A 19,881-nucleotide genomic window follows, 5' to 3' on the forward strand; every position below is an offset into this window, starting at 1 on the left:
CGGTCAATTATCAAATGAGGCGAATGTGGAGACCCAAGGCTGATGAGCCTCCACGATTTTGACAGGTTGCCCGCTGAGTGACGATCTGGATTGCACCCGGCGCTGGGGTATTCCAAGTGGATCGGTCGCTGGTCAGGTGCAAAATTCCCATGTGTGTAGGTAGGCATGTATGTCACGATGAACTGATTTATTCACTCAAGCGCACCAGATAGGGCATGTAGATGCGGCCGCAGAAGGAGGGGGAATGCAAGACAGTAGTTCGCCTCCGGGTTGCACTATACCCAGGCACTCCGCATGAAGCTATCCACCCCCATTCACGCCGCCGACATAATCAGAATCATGGAGAGGGGGGTTCAAAGGCCGAAAAAAGCAAAAGGAAAAATAAAACCAGAAGGGGTCTCGATCGCTGCCCAATCTAGTAGCGTTGTGCATACCTAAATCTCTGCACGGCCATTTGACATCCAGCGAGAAGGGAAAAGCGGAACGAAAAATTGCTGATCCCCAACCGCCCGTAATCCGCAATCGTGTAATTATAGTGAAATCCTCCGTGCAAGGGGAGGGAAACTTCACCGAGCCCTGCTCGCCCGTCCTGCACTGGCTAGTGCGGGATGGGCACGTACGCTGTTGTGTACGTAGATTGGTAGATTAGTGGCAACTGGGCTGGCTGGATAATCAGCGGGAAGGGAGGTGTGGGGGGCGCGAGAGTTGGGTTCTACCAAAGCTGGATGGCTAAGGTACAGGGAAAGCAATTTTGGGACGAAATTGCATGGTTGATTGCCCGTTTCCCGGACTTGAGATGAAAGAGTTAAGACGAAAAGCTATCAGCTTCAGGAAGGAGCTTGGGGCACATGTAGTGCCGAAGTAATGGCGCCGCCGAAATGGGCATGCTGAATAGGTGCAGTGTGTATAAGAAAGCAAATTGCTCTTTTTTATGCGTTCATGCGCGCACATATTGTAGATCAAGCTAGATCCCCAACGGGATCTTATTACACATTCGATCCATTACCAGCTCGGGCTAGTCGTGTTAATAGTCCATTTTCGTATGTAGGTATCCATAACGTCAAGAAGTACGGCGGCTGGGGAAAACTTTCTGTGGTTCTGTTGTATTGTATTGCAGTAATGTGTACGGCCAGGGTGATGATTATCGTCTGTGAGCGCAACTGGAGCTCATAAGTACAGTACATCTAGCCGGATCTCTGGGCGAGCGAGGGTCCTCGACAGTCGCGGAGATTTTTCTCGACCAGGGGCCAGATGGCGCTCCGCAAGCTGTATGTACTCGGTACTTTCGTACCGCTCAGCTGTAATACATACGCAATAATGAGGGTCTGCAATCCCCACCTCTACCTGTCAAGGAGAGCTTTCCCCAGTGAGATGCGCATTATCGACAGGGACATGCCGTACGAAATACCTGGAGTGAGGCTGACCTTACGCACTGCTTGGTCATTCACAGCTTTTAAAGCTCCCTAGTCCTAGAAGGAAAAAAAATATATACCGTACTTCTGTATTCCGTCCCGAAAAGACGGTATAGCTTCTGTAGGGCAACAAGTCGCGTTTCTGCCGCACAAAAAAGATCCGATGTGACCTCAAGAAACGCCTAGCCACGTTAGCGCGGGTCGCCTAAGAATATATGAATAGACCGTCTCGCGCAGAAACGGTCAGCGCAAGCACGCAGAACTCCTGGAAGCAATAGATTCCAGATAGAATAAACCAGCGGTGGGCAATAGTGGGGCGTCAAGGTCAAGAGCCCCATACGGAAGTGGAGTTTGAAACGGTTCAAAACAACCAGGAGAAGGAGGCGGAGGACATGTATCCATCTACATGTCTCAAGAATAGAAAACTACGACGTCCGTAAAATAGCGTGCTGCAGAAAGGAAATAACTTCACATTGTTTTGATGCAGGTCCGGTCGTCTTCCAGAGTTGCAGGCATCCGAAAAGGACAGTCGTCTGATGGCTAGATCCCCGGCGGCGCAGATCAGGGGACTCGGACGTTGGCGGGAGCAGCTTTACCAGCGTCAGAAGGCGCAAAGAGCATTGATGAGCGACGCCATTTTGCGCTGTAATAGCCAAGCAGTCAGGCAGTGCAATGGTTTGCAGGCCGTATCATTGTATTGGTAAGATCTTAGAGATTATGAGTTGACACCAGGTAGAGGACGGCGATCATATCAAAGTGTCACTTACCCATAACCCCGATACGGTACTTCATCGCCAGATAGTCGATTAAAAAAGGCATCTTAGCTTCTAGGACTAATCCGAGCTTTAAATTGGCTGCATCGTCCCTGTGCACATGCAGCCGACGAACCGGGCATATCAAGGGTGCAGTGGTCCACCCAAGCGGTCGGATGCAGGATTAAAATGACAGGGCTTATTAAAATGGAATGCTTCTAGAAGGAAATGGCCGAAAGGACCGGAATTGAACAATGCGTTCTGTATTAATTAACCAATGAGATGATTGCCAACTCGAGATTTAGATAGGTATCGGCGGGTATTGCGTTTTGATTGAATCATGGGGGCATCGTGTTCGTTGATGTAATGTGTACATCGTGTAGAGAAAGAAAAAAAAAATAGTTGCAGATGAATGAAGGATGAACTAATGTAGGTAGCCGCAAGAAATTTAGGAGGGTTTCAACTAATGGGCTCCTCTCAGGCAGCTGCAAGTGACTCAATTAGGTCCAGATCTACTTTCCTTATATTCAAAATATAGAGGTGATTGAGGCCATCAAGAAGGCAATCGCAATTAGAACTGAGTTTGATGCTATACTCAACGTTGGCGCACAGAAAAAGTCAAAATTGTAGGTACTCAATTACGTAGAGTGGGTACCTCGAGCTGAAGCTACGGGTAACAAATTTTCTAATAATAGCCCGGTTGAAGATAGTGGCCTAGTGGCCTCGGACCTGACCCTATTATGTACATACACTACCCAAAATACGTACCTACATGCGTACATTCAATCAATGCCATGCTATGCCATGTTAAACTTAATATATTGTTCCGTAGGTAGGTATGTACCGTACCTGCCTACACTAGTAGACACGCAGCCCAGATCGATGGCAATTTCCGATCTTGCAGCGCATATTCTTCCTAATAGAAGGTTATACTTTCGTAGTCGTCTCTCGTTCTTGGCAGCAATTTCTAAATTCTCTGCTTTCTTTTTCGCATCTTTTTTTCATTTTCATTGTTCCATCTTCATCTATGCGCTCGAAACACAATCTCAATCTCAAATCTCTCTCTCCTCGTTTTGGCGTTCCCGACGTCGCAACGTCATTCAAAACTAGTATAATGTACGGTGGCTCAGTCCGTCTGAAACACCCCTGGCCACGCCCTAGAAGCAATTTCCATTCTTCTAGAAGCCGAGATCAGGGCCAAATTGCATAATTGATCTTTTAATTGCTTGGAAGCATTGAAACGTGTTTCGTTCATGCGAATGCTCCATCAGCAAAGCTCCTCTCCTTCAGCTCTATACCCCGTTGCCATCCATTGTTATGGCCCGGTCCAACCAGCCTCGAGGTCCCCACCGTCTATTGGTCCTCCCACATCAATCGCATTGAATCGCGCAATATTACGATGCCCTAGAGCCAGGATCCAGAGAATGGGGACCACTTGTCTACCATCTCCGGTCCATTTCACTGGCACGCTACAGCTGCCAGTTGAGATTAACGATACGATGACGAACTGTTAATCACTTGACACGTACGGGTACCTGGACAAGACCAGGTACTAGCTAGACTGACCGACTTCTGCGCGAGACGAGTGCTCAGTACTAGTAACAGCGTTAGCATTTCCCTTTCAAGGCCATTAATGACCCTGTCCGGCTATCCTGCCAAGTGTCTCCAGCCCCATCGTTCCCGTTTGGTGATCCAAGCATCATCGTCGAGTCTCCCGAAACGTGAGTCTGCTAATCTCTGTTGGTCACGCTTGTCACCCCTCTCCATCTACATACCCCTTGCCCCTAACTACACCATCCCTACGCTACACTGGATAATGTACATTGTTCTTTTCACATCGTTCGATATTTTTAGCTAACATACTGGTCCAGACTTCGATATTCACATATGTTGTGTTGTGACTTTGAAATCACGGTTTTACTACTAGATTTCTTCGGGTTCCCGTTGGTGGCTCTAGTGTCATATTTGCCTTGTTTTTTTTTTGCTCGGCAATCTATCCAGCGTATTCTGTGGCTACTTGCAACCTTACCAATTCCACTCGCCCTATGGCGTGTCAGGGATCAGAGCTCTTTTAATTCCCTAATATAGCCCACCCCAGTTCCATTATATCCCCTCCAAGCGCACGAGGGAGAGAAGTGACCCATTCCTTTCTAACTGCCCTAGCAGCCGAGCATGGGCGCGCCACCCTTACACGTACAGTACATCCAGTCAACCGGCATTCTGACCCTCCGGGGATTGCCATTACCTTGGCTTTCCTGGGTGCTAAAAGGTTGAACAGGGGCCTATCTGTCGTGAGTCTGGGTGCGGCCCACCTCGATTATTCGCTTGTCATGCTCTACAGACACTGCCCAACTGCGTGGTAGGGCCCGTTTCAGCTTTTTTATTTCTGCATTTGGCGGTCATGTTTTGTATTCTTCTATGCGTTTTCCAGACGTTGCTTTCTTTGGATCACATTAACCTTGAACAAATCTCGTTTGGGGCATAGCTCGTCCAGGGTTACTAAAAGTCTTCTGTACTTTCTCACCCTGTCAGTGACTTGAGTGACGGAGTACTTCTCACCCCGTTGTGGACTATCGTTGCCCTAGTTGCATCATAACCTCCGGCTGGGGTATTCTTCTATATCCGGCAAGCTGACCATGGCATAAGATCACCAAATTATGCTACCGTCATCGCCGGGCGAGGTAACCGAATCTCCACACCCGTTCAGGAACAATACTTGTCTCGCACATGGCAAATCAAGTCCAGTGCTTTAACCTGTGGATGAAAAGAGAAGTAGTCTAGGTAGTCCAGGTACTTGCGGGTCGTTCCCAAGCTCTTCCCTACCTGGAAAGAAACGAGAAAGAAGATCAGACGATATAATGCATCCCTTGCCCGCTCTTGCTCATTTTCCATTTTGACGTTTTGTCACCATATAATAGACCCAGCTAAGGAAATCCAAGAAAAAGGACGGATCCCCGTACTCGACAGGCTTAGGTGGCAACGGCTTGTTAAAGACTGTGCGGGCTGCCCCGAACTTGATTTTTTTTATTTTAAATTCTTTGGCTTACCGTAAGGGAATTCGCCGCCTGCAAAGACGATCTTACGCACAATAAATCCTACTACGTCCCGCACCTGACCAGTTCACCGACGACTACCGCTGCACTAGCATATGTACACGGCTGCTGGGCAAGTAAGTGCTCAGTCTACTAATTTTCCAAACCCAATCCGACAGGACGGGCATCATCATCGATACCACGCGCGAGACTCGCACTCCCACCTCGCAACCTCCCGCACACCAGCAGCCCCGAGGGGCTCCAGTCCATCAAATTCTTTCTATACAGACTCCGGCGACCGTCCAGAGCGGTTCGCTCTGGCGGAACCCATGCATCGAAGGCACACTGGCGGGCAACTATCGAGTAGGGCCGGACTACAATGTCGATTACTCCCCACAAGAGTCGCATCCGGGCGAGCAGAGCCAAACTCCACACGCATACGACACACATCACCACCGAGGAAATCCAATGCAGCACACGGCACACGGGAGCTTACATGAACCAGCGCAGTCGCACTCTCACCACGCCATGTCGCAGCATCACCCCGCCCATCATCATCAGATCCTGATGGATCCGGCGCATCTCAGCGCCCGCCACATGAGCCATCAACCCTCGCATTATGGACCGACGCCGTCGCCTCACGCTGTGGTTGGCCCGTCGTTGTACCCGGCGATGACGCCCACGCAGCCTCATAGTGCCGGATCGAAACGCAGCCGCCCAGACGATCTTGACTTGTCCGTTCCTGGTATGTCTGAACTCGAACAGGGCGACCTCGATAATATGCAGCAATCCATGGGCGCTGCGTACGCGCAAGCAGCCAGTGCAGCTCCAACACACCATCACCACCGCCTGCCAGATCAAGGACCACCATCGAAAATGATGAGACGCGAAGGTGACGGAAGCATGGGTACTCCTGGGGGTGGCGCTCCGAGCGTAGTAGGACAAGTCGGGATGCCAGCACCAGCGCCGAGACCCAGGGGACCAAAATTAAAATTCACGCCTGAAGATGATGCGCTACTCATCGACCTAAAAGAAAATAAAAGCTTGACATGGAAACAGATTGCCGACTTCTTCCCTGGACGATCGTCAGGTACTCTTCAAGTTCGCTATTGTACGAAGCTCAAAGCAAAGACAACACAATGGACAGACGAAACAGTAAGTTTACCCTAGCCAAGGCGTACAAAATCCTTGGGCCTTCCAGGATAATGTGTTAATCAGAGAACCATAGGATCAAAAGCTTCGCACGGCACTTCAAGACTACGAGAACGAGAAATGGCGCTTCGTTTCCAACAAAGTCGGCCCCGGTTTTACCCCCCAGGCATGTCGCGAGAGAGCTACGCAACTCCTTGGAGGAGAGATCGGAGAAGTTGGGGAGGAAAACTTATAGCAATCAGCGTCCCCGCCAGGAGTATCAGCTCCTGGGTCTGGGGACACAATCTATCCACAACAGCTTCAAGGCTAAGGAGCTACCAAAGGGGTACATATTACCAATACCAACATACTAAGACGACGGTGGCGCAAGTCGAATACGAGCCAGTACTACCGCGTCGACACTCCGAATCATCTATTGCTGAGAATCGGGAGCCATGAGTTAAGAATAATACTACGAATATCGACTCGACAAAAATCACGACCAAAAATTCTACGATCTTTATACGACCAATTTTACTAAGTCACCGATCAATAGCACCAAACACATACTATCTACACAATTTTTTTTTACTACTATCACCAATCGAATACTGTACAACAATAGTAATGGGCCGGGGTCTACCTTATCCCGTGTTCTGATTTTCCAGGGCGGGTAATTACTTAATATTAGAGATACCAAACCACGACGGACATGCCTTTTACTAGTAATATTGATTTTTTGACGACTAAAATTTAGAGGTCATGGAGAAGGAGAGGGGTGATGGGAGGCAAATGCTTTGAGACTTCTTTGATTCCCAGGATACTCAATACATTCACGCATGCGACTGAGACGAGGAACGCGTCTACTGTCTTCCGTCTTTTTTTCGATCTCCATCTTACTATTGTGAAGGCATTGCAGCGGAGAAGGGGGGCATGAGATCATACGGAAGGGCGCAAGAAATTTTTTGACGTTGACCGCAACTTGGGCGGCAGGCTCGGGTAGACTGGAAACGAGGATCCAAAAGGAGGCTGAAGATGAAGGATCAAGCAGAGATACCCCGGGCGAATGACACCAGGACACGGAAGAGATGTGTTTCACCGTATATTCCAAGAGCCAGTCCTAGCTCTGCTAGGTAATACGTTTCGGCCAAAGGCAGTATGGCTCCGTTCAGGCGGGTAGAGGGACATGAGCAGAAGGCGCGGGGCGAATCAGAGGCCACAGCTCGCAGTAAGTCGATGACTGCTGGGCATGGGGCTGTGAGAGACTTTGGAGGACTGGGGAAGAACGGGGGTTCACGGGCGACACCGTTTAACCCCAAGGAAGCATCCGTATACGAATATTTCATGACTAAGCTAAGCTACCTTTTGATCTACTTAGTACCTTATTAATAATCGCCAATCCCCTTGCGTTTCTACGCTTTTATCCGTCGCGAGGGTCCTGTTCGCGTTCGAAACAAGATATTGCTGGCTGGCATGTAGCAGTGGTGGTAGTGGTAGTGGTAGTGGTGGCGTTGAAACGGCTCGCATCTAATTCGTATCTTAATCCCAATAAGGCAGTACAGTCGTACACTAATTTTGCACAATCTTATGTTACATCGAGACCAAAAGCTACCCTGCGGAACTATCCATCACATCGCGTACCGATAAGGATTTTCTGACGATTGAACTGTTGAGTGTATAATACCAGCCACTTATTTGTGCGCACGGGGTTTGAACCCCCCTGGCACTTCGGGCGTGAAACATCTAACGTGTTGTGGCTCCTCTTCCTTTCCTCCTAACACGCGTTAAACTACCCCTACAACAACAACGACTGATAGATGCCTAACATCTGAGCTAGGGATGTAGGTAAACAAGCAGGTAGCCAGGTACCAGGGACACCTACGCAACTCCGTACCTAAAGTAAGCAAGTATATGTATCTAAGTACCCGGTAAGGATTTTGCATTATACTGTGACGAACGTGAACGTAACTTTACGGAAAAGCAAGGCGGAAGACCCGTTTTCTTACTTGCGCTACCGACTCGCTCACCTGTCAGAACGAGCAAATGCAAAAGACACCTACACACGTACATTACATTACCACATGTAGGTACAGAACCTAGCCTCGACTCGAGTTTCGAATTCAAGGGGACAACAACTCCTTAGAATGGGCCTATGGCCTGATTTTCTTTATTCACCGCTTCGCTCTCTAACTGCCTAGCATGCGCGTACGTAGTCACTACATACACATACATATATGTATATGTATTGCTGCTGCAGAAAAGGTCTCGTAGCCTTCAGCGAGTTTTGGAGGTAAGTACATACGTACATTACCTGAAATAGGTAACTAACCTACCTTGCCTACCGCATGTACGGTACGTAGTAATGCGTATATGCTATAGTATGAATGTAATGTGTATGCAGCAGGGAAGCGTAGAGAAACGTGCAGGACTACTAGAGACCTGAAAAAATAATAATAATAAAATAATTAAAATAAAATAGACGCTAGGTAGGTAGGTACTTACCACGTTTCTGAATCTGGGAACAACTTCGATCTACAGTACCTTTCGAAAAATTCAAGTGCTGCACGCTAATCACGCCGGCTCTTGTTGCTTCTGGGGAGGGGGGTGGTTCCGAGGTTCGCCACCGACGCAGCGGATTGGCTCTAGCAAGGTTCTTGTTAATTTGTGCTGTGTGCGTGTGCGTGTGTAATAGTGTATGTAAGTGTCTGTGTGTGTGGTGTGTGCGCTGTCATTGTCACATATAACACGGCTGCGATATAACCCCCAATCCACTTTCTCAGTTCCTGCGAGCTCTTCCCCCCTCCAATGGATCGCCTCTGACTTTGGCTGCCCCTGGCACACGATGCGGAGGCCGTGGGGAATCAAAGCCTCGAATAGTTATCTATCGTTGGCTGGACGTTGATGGTGCGTGGTCTCATATAGATTTGAATACCTACACGTACGCGCACCTCACGCACTGCGGGAGAGACTCTCACACATACCGATGGGACGCAATTCGATCTCACGCTTCGCCTATTCCCCCTCTAAGAGGGATTTCTGGAATTCTTTTGCAGTTGGCGGTACTACTTTGACAGCTCGGAACGACACGACCAACACGGTAATATAACGTGCCGTCGTCAGGCTGCCGTGAACTTCTTAGCCTTTGCAATAGGTAGGTCAGTTTCAATCAGCTAGATTCGGGCGGGATATCCTGATCTAGAATACCGACAGGGGGGCTAGTGAGGTGCTGACAAGTCTGCAAGCTTCTTTGTCGAAGAAGCAACAAGTGTCTTGCGGTGAGAAGACAACTTGTGGTCCTTTGCATATAACGCTGCCATCGTTTTTGCTGGGCGACGATAGCAGCATATAATTCGCTGGTAGCCCTGCTATAGCTTATAGGATCCCATGCCGCATTTTTCAATGCCTGCTTGTTTACTCGGGAACACACGTGGTATAGTTGAACCCCAAAGGCTATCTAAGAGATTTGGTGTCGGTATTCCTGTAGTAATCAGCGCGCCATTCATTTGGGATAAATAGCCATGTGGAGGAATCCATCTCGGAAAAAAAGAAAAGTAATACCATGTTTGAATGGTTCAGAAGGATGAGTCGGGTTACTTCCAGGCACATGGCGATGGGAAACGGAATGGTGGGACTTTTGGCAAGCTTTGTTTTGCTGAGCCGTATGCGTAATTTGTTGACAATTAATCGGTCGGTGATTGTCCGCTACGGTTTGATGGCCGGAAGCACCTAAGCTTAGAAAGCTAGAGAGGCGATGGAACACTGTAAACACGTAGGGTCCTCAGATCCCTGTCAGTCTGGTTTCGAGATCCCCAAGGACCTTTCCAGCGAGTGAGCAAGGTGACCGCGATGGATGGTTGATTTACCCGTTGCGTACCGTGCCGCTGTCGCTGCAAATGCTGCTGACGTGTTTCTGCACCAGCAAAAAAGCTACCTAGTTCAAGATATTCCAGCGGTGTGGAAATCTTTCCAGGTTGTTTCAACTGCCGCTGGCCTTACAGTGAGGGGTGCTAAAGGTGCCCCTGTTGCTGCAGCCTGTAAGACGACTTGTTCGCTTATTAGGGGAATTTATTCCACTGCACGCAAGCCATCTGCAGCGAGGACATGGATGGCCAGGTCCAGCCAGCTAGCCCTCGGCAATGCAGCAGCAGTATGCAACGCATTCCCGCAGTGACAATTAACTATACCTCTACATATACCCTATAACCTATAGTGCTGTATGGATGTTCGCGCCCCGGCATCGTCGTTCTTCACGGGTTAGATTAGAGTTGAAGCTCGGATCTCTTGGTCGTCTAGTCTAATATGACAGAATCCGATTTGGTAATGCCGCAGAGCAGATTCCGATCGATCCGGATCTTTCGTCTCAAATAGCGGAACACGGGAAACCCTGGGCTGTCATGGTTCCATTTTGATAACATTCGAGTTTGACGTTTGACAGGTTGAATGATGTCCCCATGATCGGCCTAAGCCTAGAAACCGAGCTTTTTCAAAGCGTTCTGGACCTATTTTATGTGCAAGGTGTGGTCAATTGGGCCGTGCTGTCTGGTCACTACAGCAATCCTATCTCGGAAGGAGAGGACAATTGTTATGTTGTGGCATCGCGAGCTCGGCTACTTCTTGGCCTCTTACCTAGAATCGTTGTAGGTGCTTAAGCGGGTTGAGGCTGAAAATAGGATCTGCCCATCACCCAAAGTTCTTTGTATCTGATTGGAAGATGATTTGCGTTTGGTCCCCAGGAGTTATTCGCTACAGGGGAGGTTTCGCATGAAATGATCATGCTCAACTCGCTATATCCTTCCTTTCTGTGTTTTTTTAAGGAAAATCTGAGATATTTTCTTACGTTTCAGGGTCAAATAAGAGATTAAATGTCATTGCTTTTTTGTATCCGTATCCGCTCCGATTTGCGCGGTCCAATCGGAGATTTCCATTCGACATCGTCGTATGCAAGTCCCCAATATCCGTGCCCCGATCTAGGTCTCCGTATCATCGTGAAGCTTTCCGGGGAAGCCAATTTGACTACAATCTGCGCATCGTGTCTGCGACGTAATCACTGCGCGGTAGCGTCCCTTTAAGGAAGATGCTATAAATTAGCATCGACAGACTCTAATAATATGAAGTCCGATCGCGCCGGAGTTCTACTTCATCCAAGAATGTCCGTTCAACTCGTGATTTCAAATGAGATGAAAAATTCTCATCCCGGCTGATAATCCCGGATCCACATAAGGTCCGAGAAGCACGGACGTCCAAGCGCTTTGTATATTGAGCTGAGTTTTATATCGATGATATGAAACCTATCATCAATATCTAAATTTTCAATTTCTCGAGGCTGTGGAATATTGGCGTAAAGATAGTTGTTTCCGTTATTAGGAGTCGGTATCAGCTAACACGTGTTCTGAAGGAGCTGAGAGCTGTGTCGTCGCGTAGTTTGTATGCGTCCGGGGCTGACCAACTTGAACTTGCTAGTGGTCGCAAATACTGAACGAAGTTCGCGTATCAATGGACCGAGATATCAAAGCGGATACGATAAATGTGCGATGGAGACGGCCACTTGGACGAACATGTTGCATTAGTGCTCGTCAGGCCGCAGAACTTCTTTTTGCGTCTTGAGGCCCGACGAACGAGGGTGTGGTGGTGGTTTCGTAGGTAAGACAAGCTCAGGGGTTGTTGGCTGTCCGGGTATGAGTACAAGTACTTTTGTTACCTGTAGCAGGTTGGCAGGCTGGCAGGCGAGTCCTAGGCATGCTGAGAGCACTGGACAGAGCCATTGTTGTGGGGGGTAATAGTAGGTTCTGTTAAGGGATCGGTTGACCCTGTCGTCAACGGCTATATCACTCCCGCATTAATGAACCACCACGCCTCACTCAATGGCAACCAAGGCAAGCAGGCCTCTTGAGCCTGCAGGCGGACCACCTCAGCCGGCTCCACGAAAGGACGAAAGGTTCACGAAACCTTGCTTTTTCCTGGCCAGCTTGCAGATGATGAAAGAAGTCGCAACGACCCAAATATGGTCAGCTGTAGAGAGGATGGGGTCCTTGCAGCTGCAATAGAACATTGAACGAATAGGTATCCCCAAATGGATGCGACCAGCATGCGGTGAGGATAATTGGGATAATTGTTGACCCCCATTGCCAGGTGTTCGTTCGGTCGGGGGGTTATCCGTAAAAGCGTAAGAGAAGTTCGGTTGATGAGACAGAAGTCGGGATGGATGACGAAGACTCGAAACGAATCAGAACATCATTTTCTTTTACTTTTCTACTTGTATCTTTTTAAGTTTACCTTATGTAGGCAGATGTCATTAATTCAACCGCTATTTTCAATAATAATAATAATTTCAATATCGTCCCTACCTAAAATAATCAAATCGAACAAGTTAAACTTTACAGGTAATATTCTCTGAACTCTCGATGCTTGTGGGTCCCCCCTTTTGAGTTTCGAATACTACTTGTACCACCTACCTTTCGTTATGATCTGTGCTAAAAAATGGAGGGAGAAGAAGAAGGAAAGAAGAAGCTTTCTTTATTACATGTTTCTTCTTCCTTTTTATTCGTCGTCCTATTCGTCTTCTTCTTTTTCTTTTCAGGGACTCTTTTCGTATACCTCGCAATCACTTCATTAATAAAATATATTAAGCACGGCTCTATATTATATTTAATATCACTATTGAATACCTATCGATATGTGTTATATAATCACAGGTACTTAAAAAAGAATATCCTTACATGTACATACACATGTACATATAAATTCATGACATCAATGCTTAACTAGGTACTTACTTTACAAGCGCGCATATCGTGACTTTTCCTCGCTTCAATGGAGTCAGCTTGAAAAATATCTCAAAGATGATGCTTATCACTTGAGTACCTAGCTAAGCTAACGGCTTCTTGGGGTATGTGTTTGCGAGCTTAATAAGCTCTTGATCCTCTTATACCTGCCTATTATGAGGCGTATATACTCCGAGTACATGGGAACTGTTCCTCAAACTCCTGACCGGGTACCCCAGATACCTCATGGGTATGTACCAGTACTTGTAGTGCCTTACCCCACAATGAGCCCCGTGACGATGCTCTCACTACGAAGGATAAGCCTCCTTTTACAATAGCATATCACCATTACCCCCTTTGACCCCAATTACCGAGCACTAACGTATGTCGTCTATCTGTCTACTCAACGAAAAATAATATTAGTCAAAGTGCGTTACGAAGCAAGGAGTGGATTGTGTAGTGGTTAGCCATACTTATCTCCCTACTCATGGTTTACAAAGGGATGTTCTAGGTAGTTGGGATATACTAAATTCACGGTTTCTGCTGAGGTTGCTTGAAGTCTATGGTTTCACATTGTATATAAAAAGCTACTTGACGACACTTGAAAGCGAAACTATTGATAACAATATAAAATACTCTATGTCGTTATATTATTATTCCAGTATATCATGTTCGTATTCCACTATATCAAGAGTTGTGATAAAAAAAAAAGTGTTAGTTTCTTGAGTAGTATATATAAACACCAATACATTCGGCCATAGATCGAGGAATTTCAAGTCAGCTGCCGCCTAATGAATATAGCTACGACTTTTAAAATGTCATAGCGAGATATTAAAGTTTCCCATAGAAGCAGTAAAAAGCCCGTGTTGAAATAGCACGGCTTTATAGTAGTCACACGCGATGGCTAGATTCAGACTATTTAATTTCTATCCAGGTACAGAGTTTACCTAGGTAAGGTAAACAGCGATGCGTTCAATTTACAACCAATCCAGTCTATATAAGATGACCTCTTCCAGCTTCTTTGCTTGAAGATGTTACACGGATATTCCTACTTGATTCATCCGTCCAGTCGAACATCCATTATAACTAAAGTCCACAACGAAAACAATGTCGGACTTTATACTGACGAGACATGTACATCGCGCAGATGCCCGAGTCTCTTCATATTCCGAACCTATTAAGTCTCCTACATCTCCTAAACCTTTTGGGTCTTCTACATCTTCTACAGCTACATTTGCGACAGCATTAACGTCACAACCAAAGGACGTCAAGGAGTCCCGGAAAAAATCGAGAGCCGTCGAGACGGAGCAAAAGTGTAGGGGGAATAAAGTGACTCGCCTTTTTTGGCCTTTGAAACGAGCGTACGATAGTTTTAGGGAAAGAAGGCGAGAGAAGAAAGCGACGGTAGCTGCTGACTTAATATTGAAGTCGTGTCCGCAAGAAGACGTGGAGATCTAGATGAAGTTCTACACAAACTTATCTGAGCGCCCCTATTTATATTTTGTATATCTAGATACCGTCACCTTTGTCTACGCTAGTAAGTCTCTCACCTCCTTCCAATTTAAAGTGTCTACTCATACTAAAGAATACCTCTTAGAATCTAGGAGTTATCTGGAAATGGTTGCAACCAATAACTGTTGACGGCCACATCGAATTACAACGCCATGTTTATAACCTTGATGATATCCTTTGCATGGCAAAAGTAGCCTGGTAGCAAATACATATGGTTGAGAGGAACGGCTTCTCACTATCAGCATGGTCATTGGAATGCGTGTGGGGTGGTTTCATCCGTATGGAGAATATCAAGTCCGGCAGTAGAAAAGGGATAGCGGTGACAAGTCGAGGGCCAAAAGACAGTCGACATATAATCGCAATGATTCTTCTCGTGCTGAGAATGGTCGGATTCAAGGAAGGGCTCACTACCCCTTACTCCATGCCGCGGTGTTGAACCAGGGCTGCATACCTAGGTAGTCGATAGATTTATATTAGATGCCCGTTTTAAAGTCATCTAGCTATCTATCTATTAAGAAAGTGTCCACTCAACTCATCCCTAGTAAGGCTTGCCTCGTCCTTCACTAGGGTAATCAACTTCTCATGAGCCGGTAAGGTCCAACCATCACCAACGTACTTCGCCGTTTCCACTAGCCAGCCATTAAAGTCATCGATCTCAGTCTTCTTCCCGGCCCGGACATCCTGCAACATTGAGCTCGTGTTCTCCCCTACCCGAGCTGCGACATCATATAGCATAGTCCGTAGCTTTTCGAAGGAGAACCTTTCAATAAGCTCCTCTCGAATCCCCTCAAGCCTTTCCTCCCTACTCTTACCCCCATCTACATCTACCCTCCCCGCGAGAAGAATCTCCTCACTCCCCTTATGTAGTACCAACGCCCTCAGCACCCTTCCCGCCTCCTCAATCAACAAATCCGCGACCCTCACCACACCATCTTCCTTCGCAAGGAGATCTCCATTTTTACACCACAGCACAGCCGTCAGGGGGTTCATAGCCGCGTTAACAACCAACTTCTCCAGCTGCGCTACCCACAAATCCCTCGTCCCAACCACCTCCGCATCCAACCCCGGCGCACTCAAAAGCTGCCCTTCTAAATACGTATCATACTCACCACCCTGTCCATCACCGCGCATCACAGTCCCAACCGATACACCCGCCGGCGAAGCATGCACACTCCGAAACGGCCCCAACGAGGTAACCCCATGCGTCGTCACACAAGTAAGCCATTTAGGGCTCCTCCCCCCAGCAAATCTAGCCTCAACATACGCCTCCCCAAGCGGCGGCCAGAGCTTACACATCCCATTCTGCGTAAACGCAACAGTCGAACCCGGCCCCAAATACCTTCTCACGCGATCAACCTGGGGCAGCGCATCAGCAGCCTTCGTCGCGACGATAAGATTGTTAATCTCATTTGGTTCCCGGACCGGCCCAACCGATGGCTTCGCATCAGTCCACCACTCAATATCAAAATCCGCATTCCGCTCAACCTTTCCAAAGCGCGTGAGCTCGATACCCGGATGCGCGCGCCAGTGCTCTAGAAGTTCTTTCCTGTGCAACACAAGCGTGATAGGCGGCTTAGGCGTATTTTTCGCCAGGAAGCTCGCATACAGACGGCCCAAGTTACCAAGGCCCAATATGTAAATCCTTCTTCGCTCGTCCCCTACTCCCTGCGCCTTATTTTCTCTAGCAGACTTATCGACACTGTGCGTTCCGTTCGGCAAATTCGCCAGTGTCCAAGCATATAACCTCGGAGGTTCCGAGCGATTCTCAAGCACCCGACGCAGCCAATCTGCGGGGACTTGCTTTGAACTTGTAGAATATGACATCACGCGGAATGAGCGTCTAGGATTATACGTCTTAATAGCAGCACATCCGATCCGTCGGAGACGATTCATCGTATCCGGGCGTACATATAAAAAAGCAAATATTCCTATCTCCTTAGATGTCGTGAAACTTTACACTTATTTGTGTTCACATCGGCCAATCCGGGAATAGAATGGGATATAAAACTAAAAATTTGATTGGTTAGTCACGCATTATTTCGGGGCTTATGCACGGATAACCAACATTTCTTTGAAAAGGCCGGCGCCATCCCATCATAAAAGTAAATTTCTGGAGTAATTTAAAAGTCCGGTGGCGCCTTTACGTCCAAGCACCTAGATATCAGGATCAACATCTAAAGCATCGAATAGAATATATTATCAGAGCTCAAACTGCATTTTGGGGGACCAGATCCTCAGCTATTCAAGTTGGAGGTTCCATACTAATAACTCAATAGCCTATTTGAGAAATTGCCGTGCCGGGTTCACGACATCTCGGGGCGTTGGAAGCTCCAATGTTGGTAACACTTGGTGCCTAAGCCCGCATTATTGTCGAACCAGCCACATCGTCATCCCTGATCATACCTGTGTGACAACAATATCGGGTAACCCCAATCCAACACCCTCTTCCGAGAGCGCCACGCCATGATCGACTTCTAGAGGCTCCTTGAAGAATTCCCCTTTCTCCTTTTCATCCTTCATCATTTGTGTCTCGTATCCATCAAGGTGTTCCTCTTCGCCAGGTGTTGGTAGAGGAAGAGGAGTCAAGTAGGCCGCAAATAGTGTAGGTTTGGTATTTTCTTTGGACGGATCCGAGCTCCGGGGCCAGGGCGGCAATACAGCATTGTTGTCGTTCGACGGGTGATGCCCCAGGACTAGTGATTCCGTAGTCGAGCTGCCCTCTAGAGATTGACGGTCGGAGAATTCGATATGTTCCGCGCCGGTTTCGCGCTCGTCGCTGATTGATGAGCAGTTCAGGGACGTTAGAGAAGATAGAGACGATACGTGGCTATTTTTACGAGCTCTCGGCTAGTGTCTAGAGTTAGTATTATGCGAAAAAGAATGGAAATAGGGCCATCATACCCAGGGCACGGCTCTCAGGCCAATATTCTTCAGTCTATCGGGATGGATAACGGGTCTTCCGGTACGATAGAAACTGAAACCTGTAGCTGCAGTGGGCGGGACATCGCCATTTACGATGCCGTCTAGACTTAGGTAGGATCTCCATTCCGCTGATGGACGACATCTCTGGCAGCATTTGTACTTGCATTCATCCGCTTCGCTAGGAACCCAGGGTTTGGTCCTCCTAAGATGGTCAAACCCCGGCGGAGGATCGGTCGAAGATGATGCCTCCTGGGACTCACGAAGGACCTATTTATCCACATTAGCAAGTAGATCGTGATTACATAGATAGGGTGGCGGTCACGAACTTCCTCTCTCTGTGCTAAGATTGTGCAGACCTGACTGGGCGTGTACGAACTCAACTGTTCCTGGGAAATTTCCTTGAAGAAGCTATACTTGTCTGACCTACTCTCAGGACCTCGAGGCGGGGGGGTTAGGCTCTTAGCAAACCCTGCACCAGTGAGGTCGAAACTCACCTACCAATGAGCTTGGATTAGCGAACATATCTAACGCGGAGGTATCAAGGGGAATCATTACCGGACGACCTTTCTGGATGGCATCTTGAATGAGAAGTTCTCGATCATCTGTGCATCGCCAAAGCCATCCCTACTGACCCGGCTGATTGCAGATAGAACATTCTAGATGAGGATCATACAAGCGTGTCATAGTGTTGTGAGTACAGGTCGGACGGAAGCGAGGTCGCGGAGGCAGGGAGCGAGGCTGTTGATCAGTATGATAACTTGAGTGCTGTGACAGCGCCGAGTCTAATGACCCTCGCCTTTGCGCAGGCCTAGAATTCTGCGATTGGTAGTCCATGATTTATTGGATGATTAATGAACGATGGTATACCGAAATAAGGATATTGAGAATGAATGTCATGGGCTTGTTCCGATGTGATTTCGCTGAAGACGGAATTGCCTGAGTCGTTATGGTCAACAATTGACCTGGCCACTTCGCGTTGCGTCGCGTCGCAATATCTTCTGGTAATAAATAAATTGACGGACTAATACTACTCAATGGCCTATTATTAATATTTGAGATGTGGCGATGTATGAAATCATGATTGTAATGATTTTCCCAAAGGTCCTTTGGCCAAAATTTGCGACCAAAGTTTGGCTTGACCCTCGTGAAGTTTGTGGACGAAAAAAAAAAAAAGCTTGGATGAAAAGAATAGAGGCGGAGAGTCCTTACGCGATAGAAATATTTAGACTTATCTGATTTTGATTCGTGATTATGTATTCCATGTGTTCCGAACATTCAACTTTCCTTAGCGTCACTGTTCTAGACAACATTGGTAGGTGCCGACTGGAGGTATGTGGATTGAGTACCTATGTAAATAGGTGAGGTAGGTGCTATTCATTGGTTCATCTAGGAAAGTACCTTCTGTATGGGAGTGCATTCCTTCTCCTGAGTACCTACCAGATATAAATAGGGGAGTGGGTTCTTATACTTTTTAAACTTCCCATCTCTTTCGTTTTTCAGTCAAATCTCTCCATTTTGTGCTAGATCCACACAAATACAAAAACCTACTCGTATGATATCACATTTTGAAGCTATTCCCAACAACGTCGTGTTTCTTTTAACTTTCGTTCTAGACTCTGGGTCGGTGGGTAGTCATTCTGACTCGTATATGTATGTATGTTGGAGATCACAGCTGTCGTTCATACCGTCTTTTCATGCCCACTCCTTTGCGTAAAAGGCCTGCATTAGTGGCGTGATAAGCCTGTGCTAGTACCTGATTCTTCTCCATATTCGTTATCCATATTCTGATAGCTACCAATTGGAGGCTCTTTTCTTAGGTGTGCATCTAAACAAATGTTGGATATTGAGTTTTTTGTGGTTTTTGTGGTGCCGATGGTACTGGTGGACCCCCTTGCTCCATGCGCGTCTGTACTAATGCAGTAACAAAATGTACGGAAGAATAGATTGCCCGGAGGGAATCGAACCAATCAAATAGGGGGGATGTTCAAGGTGAGAGATAGCCCGATCGAAGCTTCAAAGTGTTTTTTGTGGGGCACCAGAGCTGTCGTGCAGCAACGACCCCCTTGACACCCCTGGTCAGCTAAAAAAACATACCTAGGTAGGATCCACCTATCCTAGTCGCGACAAGGAGCAAATGAGAAAGCACGGCCAAGTTCGCTGGCGGCCCCAGACCAGAGCCAGACTTGCCCGACCCGACTGTTGTCCAACCTCATCCTCACCAACCTCCTCCACACACACGCACACACACACGCACACACAAACCACCATACAAACCCACTGTCCATCTTCAACAACCTGACCACGGATGAGCATCGAAAGGCCCGCATTTCCTTCCGGTGACTTTGTCCTCATCGAGAAT

At 47.5% G+C, this 19,881-nt stretch overlaps 3 protein-coding genes across 3 annotated transcripts; 1 reads left to right on the forward strand and 2 right to left on the reverse strand.

Annotated features, from left to right (window-relative positions):
• Window positions 1-4,336: 4,336 nt before the first annotated feature.
• F4822DRAFT_433402 (uncharacterized protein) lies at window positions 4,337-6,583 on the forward strand (the record flags this gene model as incomplete). Its single annotated transcript, XM_051461836.1, has 3 exons — window positions 4,337-4,362; window positions 5,376-6,351; window positions 6,425-6,583. 3 exons carry the CDS (start codon window positions 4,337-4,339, stop codon window positions 6,581-6,583), a joined length of 1,161 nt encoding a protein of 386 aa, XP_051310637.1.
• An 8,521-nt stretch (window positions 6,584-15,104) lies between these two features.
• Window positions 15,105-16,493, reverse strand: F4822DRAFT_433403 (6-phosphogluconate dehydrogenase C-terminal domain-like protein; the record flags this gene model as incomplete). Its single annotated transcript, XM_051461837.1, has 1 exon — window positions 15,105-16,493. The coding sequence occupies one exon, from the start codon at window positions 16,491-16,493 to the stop codon at window positions 15,105-15,107; it is 1,389 nt and encodes a 462-aa protein (XP_051310638.1).
• A 504-nt stretch (window positions 16,494-16,997) lies between these two features.
• Window positions 16,998-18,100, reverse strand: F4822DRAFT_433404 (uncharacterized protein; the record flags this gene model as incomplete). Its single annotated transcript, XM_051461838.1, has 4 exons — window positions 16,998-17,447; window positions 17,502-17,789; window positions 17,849-18,016; window positions 18,083-18,100. 4 exons carry the CDS (start codon window positions 18,098-18,100, stop codon window positions 16,998-17,000), a joined length of 924 nt encoding a protein of 307 aa, XP_051310639.1.
• Between the last annotated feature and the right edge of the window lie 1,781 nt (window positions 18,101-19,881).

The sequence above is a fragment of the Hypoxylon trugodes genome, assembly GCF_022578975.1.
Source record: "Hypoxylon trugodes strain CBS 135444 unplaced genomic scaffold F4822scaffold_9, whole genome shotgun sequence".
In the NCBI taxonomy this organism is placed as follows: domain Eukaryota; kingdom Fungi; phylum Ascomycota; class Sordariomycetes; order Xylariales; family Hypoxylaceae; genus Hypoxylon; species Hypoxylon trugodes.